We start from the raw sequence: 12,096 nt of genomic DNA on the forward strand, positions 1-12,096 counted from the left end.
TTCTAGGAATATAAGAAATAAGGAATATTATAGCCTAAAATAAAACTTAACTGTGATAAATTTACAAAGTAGAATACCAAATAGGGACCGGTACTGAAACTTGCTGAATAGTTTCCACTACATGCAAGGTGCCTAATCAGTGCTTAAACTTGCACCCAAACTGAAGAAGTCTGACAGCATCAGAAAAGCTGACTGCAGCTACCAAACACAGGAGTAGGTGCTATCCTGCACTTGGAGGAACTTACCTTATAAGGAACCTGTTTTCAGGCTTGCCGTTACCTTTAGCCATGTAAATAAATATCATACTGTTTTAGGAACTTCTGGAGCATCTGCAAGCCTGAAATGACAGCACTCTGCAGCAAGTGCCACACAGTCTGCACTGCTCCTGCTGTGTCATTGTTTGTCCAATCAAATATCTGTATGCGAACTAGAAGTAGGATCCTGGTCAAGAAGGATGCCAAGAGTTAGATTAGATTTAGATCTGAAGAAGAATAATGACAGAAGGCAGGTGAAAGCAGAATAAGGTTTGTTTCTAAATCTCTAGGGTGGTATTTGCAATGTGACATGCACCAGCAGCCAGTGAAGTGTTAGAGAAATACTTGTTAGTAGTGAAGGATATCTGGAGGAAAGTGAATGTGGCATTGCTACAAAGATGAAGAGTGAATGAGGCAAGAGATCAGTGACAGAGCTGCAGACTGCAGCGTGGGACTGGGCGCTTGGGCTTCATTCTCAGCTTGATATATAGATGGTGAAATTTTAGTTGAGTGTCAAACCTAACTTAGATACGTTAATTGATGCCCTTTGGAAGTCTGGAAGCTTTGGCTAAAGCGAAGAGATTTGTGATGTGCCTGTAGTTCCAAGAGAATTCTTTATCCTAATTCAAAGCTGGGAGATACTGATAGGGAAATGGAAGTGCTGTCATAATTGAACTGTTAAATATATGTTATAGCAGAGTAACTGCAGTAAATTATCTCTTGATTCAGGCATGGACTGTTGGCTAATATGTGGGGAGTCAGGGGCTGGTTTGCATGATTTTGAGGTGCTGATTAATTTGTGTGATATATTTAAGTGCTATTGCCTGACTTTGAGGATTTTGAGATAGCCTTTGTGGGTTGGCTTGGGTAATCCATTATGTTATGTGGTTTTGCAATACTGATATTCTTAATGATTATTGGTTTTCAGTTGAAAATGAGAGCTGGAGGAATGAGTGAATCATCAAAATGGAAAAAGCAGAAGAGATCACCAAGGCCTCCTCGACATGTAACTAAGGTCTCTCCTGCAACAGAACAGTCAGCAGGCAATGCTAGTAATAGCACAGGTAAGTTGAAATCTGTTTCGAGAGACAAGACAGCATCAGTCCTAGAGCTTTTTTTGAATCTGTCTTTATTGCATTTCTCTTAACATGTTGTTTTGCATTAGTTTTTTTCTATTAGTTCTCAGTGACTGTAGCAATAAAGCATATCATAGCTTTTCAGGTCCAGGAGAAAGCGTTTTCAGGAAATACATATTGCTGGAGGAAGGCATGGTCCTGTGGATAACTTGATAGCATTTATCTGCCTTCAGCATACCTCATGAGGGTAGTTTGTACAAAAGGGAATGGGCACCTGCAGAGGTGGCTGAGGTTATGGACAGCCATGCGGTGAGAGGAGTGGGAGGATGCACTGGATATGTGGAAGAGATTGAGAACAGGAATGCTGGCAACAGGAGACCTTAGGACAACTAGCAACAGGACAGGAGAACATAGTGTTAAGCCGCTCCAGGGCAAGTTTAGGCTGGATATGGGGAACAATTTCTTCACAGAAAGGGTGATTAAACATTGGAATGGACTGCCCAGGCAGTTGGTGGAGTTACCGTCCCTGGAGGTGTTTATGGAAAAACTGGATGTGGCACTTAGTGCCATGGTCTAGTTGACATGGTTTTGTTCAGTCAGACTTGATGATCTCAGTTCTTTTCCAGCCTAATCGATTCTGTGATTCTGTAAGGGAAATGGAGCTGAGGAGGTTTCCTTTAGTAGGAGATTGCTAACTTAAGTGGCATGTTCCTTCCCATGTTCCCGAAGTGTTTACCAAAGGGTGTGAGTGTGGTGCTAAAGAGGGAAGAGCAAAGTGTGACTGTGGAAGATATATAGGTAGAACTAAGGGATGTTTAGCATCTTAGGTGTCAAAGATGAGAGAATGAACATACCTCTCACTACTGATGTGAAGAGTGAAAGTGCACACACACAGTCCCTGTAATTTGAATAAAGGCTACACTCATTAAGGGACAGGAAAATAGGGGTTGTGCTTATGACTGTTACGGGAAGAATAGAGGCCTTGATGTGGTAAGGAGGCTTGAAGAGTTATATAGGGAAAAAACAGAGGAAACAGCAAAAGTACCTGAAAGGGGATTGTGTGCAGAAAACTAATGGGTATATGCCTGAATCCTTATTCACGTGCTTTGATTCAGCCTGCAGAAGTGTTACCATATGTGACTAGTGCTGTGAGCTTAAGGATGTAATGTTGGGGGCTTCCGTATCTTATTGTTGTGTAGGAATAGACTAAATAGTTATAACTTTGTAAACTCTGCTCTGGATAAATGAGTCCCTCTGGCTGCAAAGTACTCTGTCTCTTATGCACTCTACAGTTTGATGGTCAGACATAAACATTACCAGTGAAAGAAAGCAGACAGGAAAATAGAAACAATAGCTATGTAAAAGATGTAGTTCTGACACTTACTTCATCACAGGAAACTATGTAGTGTGAAAGATCCAAAGTATGTTTTACACTACTGCATGATTAGTGAAAACTAAGGAAATAATAAATATGATCAAATTGCCTATAAGTCAGAACATCCATGCAGATGAGAACTTATCTCTACATACATCATCATTGTATTTAAATTTTCAAATAGGTATTAAAATCTGTCAAAGAGCATTTTAACTCCTGTAACATTTCAGAGGGTAAGTTGAGTTGTTTTACAAAACGTGTCATTAACTCTAACCTTGTAGTGTTAGGTAATACATTAATGGTGCTTTTTAAGCCGGAATCCTGGCTTAGCAGGTGAAGAAGAAAAGATTGCAAAACGGGTCATACATTTCTTAAAAATCAAGTAACAATCTGCTACTTATTCAAGACATTTCCAAAAATCAAGTCAGTGATAAAACACCACTGTGCAAAACTATACACATTTCATGCTTAAATTCATAGCTCTGGTTTGTGCCTTTATTACTGTGGTCTGCACTATATCTTCTCTTTTTTAAATATTTGTGGTTTAAATATTTTTTTAAGTTCTCCTCAGAACAGTGAGAGCTCCAAATATGTGAATTTCTTCAAAAGGAAAACTTAGATTCTTGGAGCACTGTCTCATATTTAGAAATAGTAAAAATTTTTCACTGCTCCATTTCAGACCCATTTGAATGCTATTGCAATTTCCTTTGTTTAGGGAGAATTAAAGAAATAGCTTGTGCCATAGATTTAACTTAAAACTCTCACTTTGAAGGAAAGTACTGGAGTAGTTTCGGATTCCTTCTTAGTTATGTAAATCCTCTGCACCCTTTAGCTAACTATGTGATTTTCCTTATTTGCTGAGTGTTAAAGTCCAACTATTGTGTTTTAATTTGGAGAACTGCTAGTATCTCACCTGTTCATCTGTGTAATTCATTAATACCGAGCAAAAGAGATCTTAGTTTATCTGTGTCATATACATTAGTGCATAACTGAGACCTTTTGTAGTGGGAAGTAGTATGAAAGTAATTCTTTGTTGCTGTATTTAATATATGAATTTGTGGTTGACGGAAAGAGTAATAGTGATCTCTTTGCTTCTGTTTCTCCTCAGGAAGTGGAGTTGCTTTCATAGATGCTCCTTCTCCCAGCTCCTCTGGAAGCTCAGAAAACGTTTCATCTGCAGTCAGCCCCGTTACAGACAGTGGTTTGGAGTTGTCCTCCCAGACAACTTCCAAGGAAGACCTGACAGACTTGGATCAAGTCGCTTCTTTGGGACTTCATGCAGGAATGCCTTCAAACGAGGCCAAAGTCACTGAAAATCAAAATCAGCCCGAACTCCAGGTATGTGGTTATAACTTCTCAAGAAAAGTTTCAACTCCCAGCATAATCACTTCCCCCCACAGCAGTAATAATATTGAGAAGATGGATTAGAGCTGCAGATACTTTGAATGGTAAAAATGCTAGGAAGGCATAAACAGAAGTACTGTGCTGAAATTAAAACAAAAAAGCCAAATTCTAACCTCAGGGGCAGTAAGAACTGATAGGTTATAGGAGTATTTTTAAGGTCAAGTCCTTAGTCTTGCAACCTAGAGTTATGTAAAACATATAAGAGCTAGATGTAAGTGAAAGGGTAGAGAGGGTTGCAGATTATCTAGAGGCTTTCTTTTCTCTTAAATTTTGTTTGTCAGATCCTCTTCCGTTAGTGACCTATGTTGTTGTAATAGTTCCAAATTAACTGTAAACATATAAACCTTTTTTTTTTTTAACTTATCTAGTACTTGTTAACTCTTGTTTTGTTTCTTTCTCAAATGACTGTTCTCAATGAAGAACGAAAGTCTGAGGGAGGAGAAGATCCAATCAGCTTCTGTTGAGTCTATCCCTGAGGTCCTAGAGGAGTGCACATCTGTAGCAGAACATTCTGACTCTGCCTCAGTTCATGACATGGACTATGTAAATCCCCGGGGAGTACGTTTTACTCAGTCTTCCCAGAAAGAAGGTAAGAGGTGGGCAGTGCTGCTAAAGTCCTGTCTCCTTTCCACTATTCTGTTTCACTTTATGCTAAGAGGGTGATAAGCTCCTATTCCTTAGCAAGTCTGTAACAATTCAATTTTTAACACTTGCTAGGCACCTGCAAAAGCAAACCCAAAGTTAAGACTGCTAATCTCTGCTTTTCCTTTAGGAGCAGCTCTGGTCCCATATGGGTTACCATGTATTAGAGAACTGTTCCGCTTTCTTATCTCCCTCACCAACCCTCACGACCGCCACAACTCTGAGGTGATGATCCACATGGGGCTGCAGCTGCTAACTGTTGCCCTGGAGTCAGCACCCATTGCAAACTGCCAGTCCCTCTTGGGACTTGTGAAGGAGGAGTTGTGCCGGCATCTGTTTCAAGTGAGTCTGGCTCATGCAAGCTTGGCATATGGCACTGGGCAGTCAGATACTAATTTGCATCAAATAGTTTATTGAAATTTAGCATTATGAGGTTTGGCGGGTCTCAGTCTTCAAACAAGCTCTCTGCTGCACTGCAATGAGAGTTCTGAATTGCACTGAATAGTGCTGCTGCAAAGCCAGAGAGATTGTCATGTACTATTTTCTGCAGACCAGGGCCTGGAAGGATGAAGGTGATTTGAACGAACTGTTACTGTGGGATAACACAGTGTTTTGATATAATTGGTTTTGAGGTAATTATGGATGCAAGTTACCAGTTTAATTGTAGGTCGAACTTTTGTAGTACCAGGTTGTTAACTGCACAGGGGCCATCTCGGAGGCAGGTTCTCTCCCATGTTCCTTTACCACTAACAGGCTCTGTGGACTTGGCAAAAGAACAAAGTTGTAGTAGGAAAAGTATTACCACATGCAGAAGAGAATTAAGCATGTTCATCCTCACTAGCAAAAAGTGAGACCAGGAGATTGAACAAGGGGTTGTTTTTTGAAATACTATTGCTATGGGAGGCAATGTGTAGATCTCTGGTCGATTGCAGGTGATACCTGCAGTGCCACAGTACTGCTACTTATAGCACGTGATGACTTGCCTTTGTAATTTTTAAAGGGTTTTTTGTTTCTTGTTCAGCTGCTGAGTGTTGAAAGGCTCAATCTGTACGCAGCTTCCCTCAGGGTGTGCTTTCTTCTCTTTGAGAGCATGAGAGAGCATCTGAAATTCCAGCTGGAGGTGAGTTTTTTGAATATCATTGGGTGCCCAGTAATAGTTTATTGGCCTTCAGTTGAATGCATATAGCTAGGCCATAAGATACTGTCTAAGTGTCAGCTGACCTTTGTATAAATGATTCAGTGTATTATGGATAGGCTGTATAGGCCATTTCTTGTTGGATAATCTGATGTCTTTGAGACTGGTGTACTATGCTGCCTGCCTTCATACTGGTTTTTTTAGAACAGGAAATCCAGGTGCACCAAATGGTAGAACTACTTGAAACCTTTTTACAACCTCCTTCGGAATGAGCCATCATTAAAGGTGGAATGTTATGTGGGAAGATGAAGCTTAAATCTCTTTCGGTAGTCCTCAAAGCTATTCACTGCCCTGCTTTCTTTTTTCTTTCCTTAAACTGGGCTGCCCTGTGTTTTTGCCAGATGTATATCAAGAAGCTGATGGAAATAATCACTGTGGAAAACCCAAAGATGCCCTATGAAATGAAGGAGATGGCTTTGGAAGCCATCGTTCAGCTGTGGAGGATTCCCAGTTTCGTGACCGAGCTGTATATTAACTATGACTGTGACTACTACTGCGCCAACCTCTTCGAGGAGCTCACCAAGCTGCTCTCCAAGGTGCTGAACCGTGGCTGGGGAAGGGAGGGGCAGCCACAGGGCAAGGGTGAGCACAGATGCAGGACTTAAGAATGGGAGTGGTCAAAAGATCCAGGGTGAGTAGGCTGTAGGGATGAACAAGGCCATTTAATATTTGGAGGCAGAAGAGAAAAGAATAGCCATGGTGCTTTAAAATAATGTCAGAGCAAATAAACTATTAACTACGTGCTAGAAAGCTTAGGATGAAAAGCTTAGGGTGTTCTGTTCTATTCTTTGGGCTTTGCCAAGCTGTGGGGGGAGACTTTCTTTCCCTGTTATGGTGAGAGAGGCACAAAAGTTGACTAATACTGACATGTTATTTCCCAGAATGCCTTCCCAGTTTCTGGACAGCTGTATACTGTTCATCTGCTGTCTCTGGAAGCATTGCTGACAGTGATAGATAGCACTGAAGCACATTGCCAGGCCAAAGTGCTGAGTAACATTCATCAACAAGAGAAGGAAGTTGTCAAACTCAGCCCAGAAACCATCAACAGTACTAAAGAAACAAGCAATAGTAAGACCCCTTTTTCTAATATTTTAATATTAAGCTTAGTCCTGTGCTAAACTTGGAGATCTCATTTTGGTTGCTGACATAGTAAACTGCTTAAATACATGTTTTCAGTCTTCCTGTTGCATGTTTTATAACTACACAAGGTATATATATATATACCTTGCTATTTGTAAAATTTACAGATATTAAAATACACCGCTCATGTGAGCTTTATATAAAGGCCAACAGAATGAGACTATGCCTTGGAATTCGTGTAGGCAAAATTCTAAGGATACTGCAAAGTCACAGTTACTGGCAGGAACTCCTTTGAATAAGCACATATTCAGTTTTGAGTGATCAATTCCTTATTTCTCTGTTGCTGGCTTTTTTTTCTTGGCTTATGGGTTTATTTCTCTGTGGGTTTTTCATTTGGGTTTGGAGATTTTTGTTATTTTTGTTTGCTTGCTTGTTCATTTGTTGGGGTTTTTTTTAACTTCTACAGGTATTGAGAGAGTATTCAGTGAGAGAAAATCTTCCAGTGCAGTCTCAGAGACAGCTGGGGCATGTCCTCCCACGAGTGGATGCCTTATGGCTGACCAGATGAAGGAGAGCTGCACAGAACTGGAAGGAGGAAGTGAGGCAGGTAATAGTCTCTGCAGTACCCTGACACAGTACCCTGACTGTGTATATGCTAAGAATGGTCCTGACATTTGCTGACCAGTTCTGCTATGCTGTAGACCACTGTAGCTGTTGTGTTCAAAATCAGAAGAAACTATATGGTGAACATTTGTTTCTTTTATGTGGACTGTATATGCCTACTAACTGGCATTTCTTATGGGAGGGGTTAGATCTGGTGGGTCACTCTGGGGCAAAAGTGTGTGAAATTCATACCAGTACTTAGTGTTTTGAAGGCATTTAGGGGCTTTCCAGGGAATCGGTAGTGTAGGTAGTCAAAATAGCCAGAAAATTAAATCCTGGGGATGTGTGAAATTGTCTGGGACAAGAAGCTGCTATGTAATTATGTTGAAAAAATGTGGGTGGGAGGAATTTAGTAATTAAATAGGAGTGTGACTGCCATTTGCAGGACAGCACATTGCAGCAAAACTCCATAACTGAAAGCTATTGTGGGACATTTCATGCCTGAGTGCTACTCTGGGGGTAGGTTTGACTGTAATGACACTTTGTCTTTCTAGCTGAGAAGAGTATCCCCAGGAAGCCTACTCGATTTTCTTGCATCCTTCCAAGCCCTCAGGAACTTATGCAGATTAAGAACAAAAAGAAGGTATGATTTGAAATGTACTACAAGTGGATCTTTGAGTGTTCTCTTTATTTTCCCTCACGTGTGGGCTTTGCATGACTGTTCATATCTCAGAAGTTTTGGGTTCTGGTCTCTGCTGATCAGAATTACAGAGTCAGTCACTGAAAATCCCACTGCACTGCAGAGACAGCAGTGATTATTACCTGTTATGGTTTAGTTGTGCTAAAGGTTGCAAGAGGTGTTGGGGAAATTTTGTGGCACAGTTTGTAAGCTAGGTCCATCTGATTTCTGGGTGGGAAAGTTTCTGGATCTAGTTTGTGTTATACAATGACAATCAGATACTTTCATCAAAAAGGACAGGTTCACTAGTCTTTATCAAAGCTGTAAATGGGGAGTGTACCAAGAGGCCTGTGGTAGAAATTAACTAGTCTGCTATTCTAATTTGCTTGTTCCTGTGTTTGCTTTGTCATAAGAAGGACCAAAAAGATTGTCATGATTGTGGCAAAGCCATTCCTTGTTTTCAGATGTCCATTTCCTTGAACCTCATTAATCCAAGTTACAGTCTAAACTTTGTACAACTTTACCATTCCCTGAGTGGGTCCAGTCTAGGTCTAGTGTTGACAATGGTGCTCCATACTAAATGGCTTTGTATTTATCTGCTGTGTTGTGTCAAACATCAGGTACTGTCCTGCTTCATCTAAAGTTCCTATGGGTTACATGGGATTGTTTGGGGGTTTCTGTTCTGGGTTTGTTGGGTCTTTTTCCATTCACATATGTTCTTTGTACAGACTTTGTTCTCTTTGCACAACATATACATGAGGAAGGTTATCTCAGATGTGAGTGATTGCTAAATTTCAATATGAAAATGACACATATTCTGGATGAAACATGACTGGCCATAGTAGTTGTGGGGTAAGGAACCAGATGATATAGTGGAAAAGAAATTAATGTCTTTGAAGGATTTATTGGTGATAAAGAGAAAGGTTTTTTACTTGTATCTGACTAAAGGACTTCTCGCTTCTCTCTCCAGCAAAGGTGGTTTTATTTCACATTATTATAAGGAATTGGTGGTTGTATTTGTTTAAACTTACTTAAACAAAAATACTGAAGAAAATGCAACAGATCTCTTTCTACTGCCCAACCTATGCTTTGTGATCCACTCTGGCAGTCTCTGGATCTGTGTGTAATTTAAAGCGTTGGTTTCTGTCTAGGAGGTTTGCTGCAGTACTTGGGAAATTGTTTCTTTACCTACAACACGGTGCTGCAGTGGGATAATGATAACTGCCTTGCTCAGCCACAACCGTGGGGGGAAATGATTGTCAGCACAGTGTTCAAATGAACCACCGAGTTTTGGCATTAATAAATTTCTAAGAAATTAATGTTGGTTTAGCTACGGTTTCATTTGTAATCCTTTGCTTTGCGTTAAATCTTGCTTTCATAGCAGCTTTGCTGATGGACTCTGTGGAAGTCCACTGTTGAGAAGGGAGCTTGCATGGTGCTTCCACTGCCCTAAATGAAAACCTTTGGTGATACTCTAGCTTTACCGTGCTGGAAAAGTTAGAAGAAATCAAGAGTAGAGGGAAGCAAGATGTTCATAAATCTCTGAGTTTGCCTAGGGAAAATTGTTTTCTGACCTTGGAAACAGGGCACACTAAACACTGAGCTTTAGTAATGCTGACACTGACATGGCACCAGCACGTTCTACTTCCTTTAACCTCTAAAGTACTGAACACTACCACAGCTGAAAGGAGGAAAAAAGCTAAATAAAAGCAGAAAACAAATTATGCATCAAACAGAAAGTTTTCTTTGATTTTTCCAAAGGCAATGACCAGGAGCTCAGAAGCACAGGAATGACATGATTATAAATGCAGTGCAAACTGCCAGCAGTCTGGTCTCCTTTCAAGTGGTTTTAAAGAAGTCTATGGACTTAGCCAGTCCACAGAATACCCTAGGACTTGGATTACAGGATTTACAGCTAAACAGAAATGCTGCCAGTGTCATACAGTCCCTTCAGGCCTATTAGACCAGGGCAGCACATGGTTATTCTTTTGTTATGTCCTCACCGGGTCCTTGTACACTCCATGCTATTTCAGGATCTGTGTTTCACTGCAATTTTGAGTATGTTCACACAGGCAGGGGAAGCAGAAAGCAGAGGGCTGGTGGCTTCTGTGGTACTGAGAAAGCCAGGGGAGCTAGTAATCATGATGGTCACGAATTTAGTTCACTAGGTCATTGCTAGCGGTTTGATCGTGATAGGAGCTAACAGGGAACTGACATTTATTCTGGTTCCTTAGTAAAGTTCATACCATTGTTTGTGCTTTTGGTTTTTCTGAACACCACCAAGAACATTCAGTTAACCCTTTCTTAGTCAGTTGTTTTATTACACTGTGGTATAGCCTAGCTTCCTAGCAGGGCAGAGTAGCTGACTTCCCTTCAAAGTCAAAAACACCTGCTCTTCCCACCCTAGAGGTAACTTTGTCAGGCTGGAATACCAGATGTTCTTGGGACGGTGTCTCACTTGCAGAATGTTTTCTGGTTCTTAGTTTAAGCTTTTGCAGCACTTTGTCATTGCACCTGCTGAATAAGTGCCAAGGATTCTTGCTGTATGTCTCCTGGTGGCAAGGTAGAGTTACAAGAGCCTGGAGCCAAAGTGGGCAGGAGAGGGCAATAGAGCAGTGCTGCTTTGCAGCTGGGTAGGGTTGATCTTGCCACGTGTCTAGGGTTCATCAGAGACCTTCATCTGCTCTGTTTACATACTAGAGCAGGTGAGGCATTTGGAATAGCAGAGCTTGTTGCTTGGGTAAACGTTAAAGCTTTTCAAAGATGGCAGCTCGTGCTTGCTTTGTCCAGAATTATTTGATAGTGAATCCTTGTGATGAATGCAGGTTTTCTGTTTTTGGTTAGCCTTTTTCCTGGATTACACAGTACAGTGAATTTGATCATGCTGAAACTGATCTTTCTTCTATTTTGTTTTTGGTTCAAATGCTAAAAACAATCTAAAGTAAGAAATGCACTTCAAGCTGTAATTATCAGAATGTCTCTTTCAGCTCCTGATAACAGGCACAGAGCAGTTCAACCAAAAGCCAAAGAAAGGGATACAGTTTCTGCAGGAGAAAAACCTTCTTGCCACCCCCATCGACAACAATGAAGTGGCCAGGTGGCTACGGGAAAATCCTCGCCTTGACAAAAAAATGATTGGGGAATTTGTGAGTGACCGCAAGAACATAGACTTACTGGAAAGCTTTGTTGGGTGAGTATCTTTCTGTATCTCTTTAGTCAGGAAGGGGTGAAAGTTAAGAATAATTTAAAAAAAGCAATAGGACAGTAGTTCCTGGAGGCATTGGATTTATATCACTTGGTTCTGTGTACTGCCTGCCATAATTCTTGCATATGGTAACACCTTAGATACATATAATAGTATGATATTCAAGCTCCTTTCATCAGGGCAGTCTCTGTGAAGACTGGACAGATAATTACATACATAATCAGGATTAGGATTGTTGGATTGTTGACTCTTTTATTGTTTTTTGCCCATTCATGGTATATTTATTTTCTTCTCACTCTCTTCTGTTTACTGTCTGAACAAATAAGACTGTAATCAGTAAGATTATCTTACCTTTCCCATCCTGTTTCAGCTTCTCATTGTATTTTATTCTTTTTGCAGGACTTTCAGCTTCCAAGGTTTAAGACTGGATGAAGCTTTACGACTTTATCTAGAGGCCTTTAGATTACCAGGAGAGGCTCCTGTAATCCAGAGACTGTTAGAAGCCTTCACAGAACATTGGAGGGTGTGTACTTGGTGGGCAGAAAGCTCAAAACTGTATTTTTCTGTGACCATCTGCTTGCCA

General features: G+C 40.7%; 1 protein-coding gene across 6 annotated transcripts in view; it reads left to right on the forward strand.

The window, feature by feature from the left end:
• GBF1 (golgi brefeldin A resistant guanine nucleotide exchange factor 1) overlaps positions 1–12,096 on the forward strand; it is a 106,656-nt gene that overhangs the window by 75,357 nt on the left and 19,203 nt on the right. For all 6 annotated transcript variants that reach the window (XM_017806958.1, XM_017806959.1, XM_017806963.1 and 3 more), the window contains 11 exons: positions 1,183–1,318; positions 3,814–4,043; positions 4,530–4,698; positions 4,882–5,093; positions 5,773–5,871; positions 6,288–6,482; positions 6,828–7,014; positions 7,493–7,633; positions 8,184–8,272; positions 11,296–11,498; positions 11,913–12,036. In XM_017806958.1, the coding sequence (XP_017662447.1) occupies positions 1,183–1,318; positions 3,814–4,043; positions 4,530–4,698; positions 4,882–5,093; positions 5,773–5,871; positions 6,288–6,482; positions 6,828–7,014; positions 7,493–7,633; positions 8,184–8,272; positions 11,296–11,498; positions 11,913–12,036 (1,785 nt within the window). The remainder of the gene's footprint in view (positions 1–1,182; positions 1,319–3,813; positions 4,044–4,529; positions 4,699–4,881; positions 5,094–5,772; positions 5,872–6,287; positions 6,483–6,827; positions 7,015–7,492; positions 7,634–8,183; positions 8,273–11,295; positions 11,499–11,912; positions 12,037–12,096) is intronic.

This window comes from Lepidothrix coronata, unplaced genomic scaffold, assembly GCF_001604755.1.
Source record: "Lepidothrix coronata isolate B3197 unplaced genomic scaffold, Lepidothrix_coronata-1.0 Scaffold17, whole genome shotgun sequence".
NCBI lineage: Eukaryota > Metazoa > Chordata > Aves > Passeriformes > Pipridae > Lepidothrix > Lepidothrix coronata.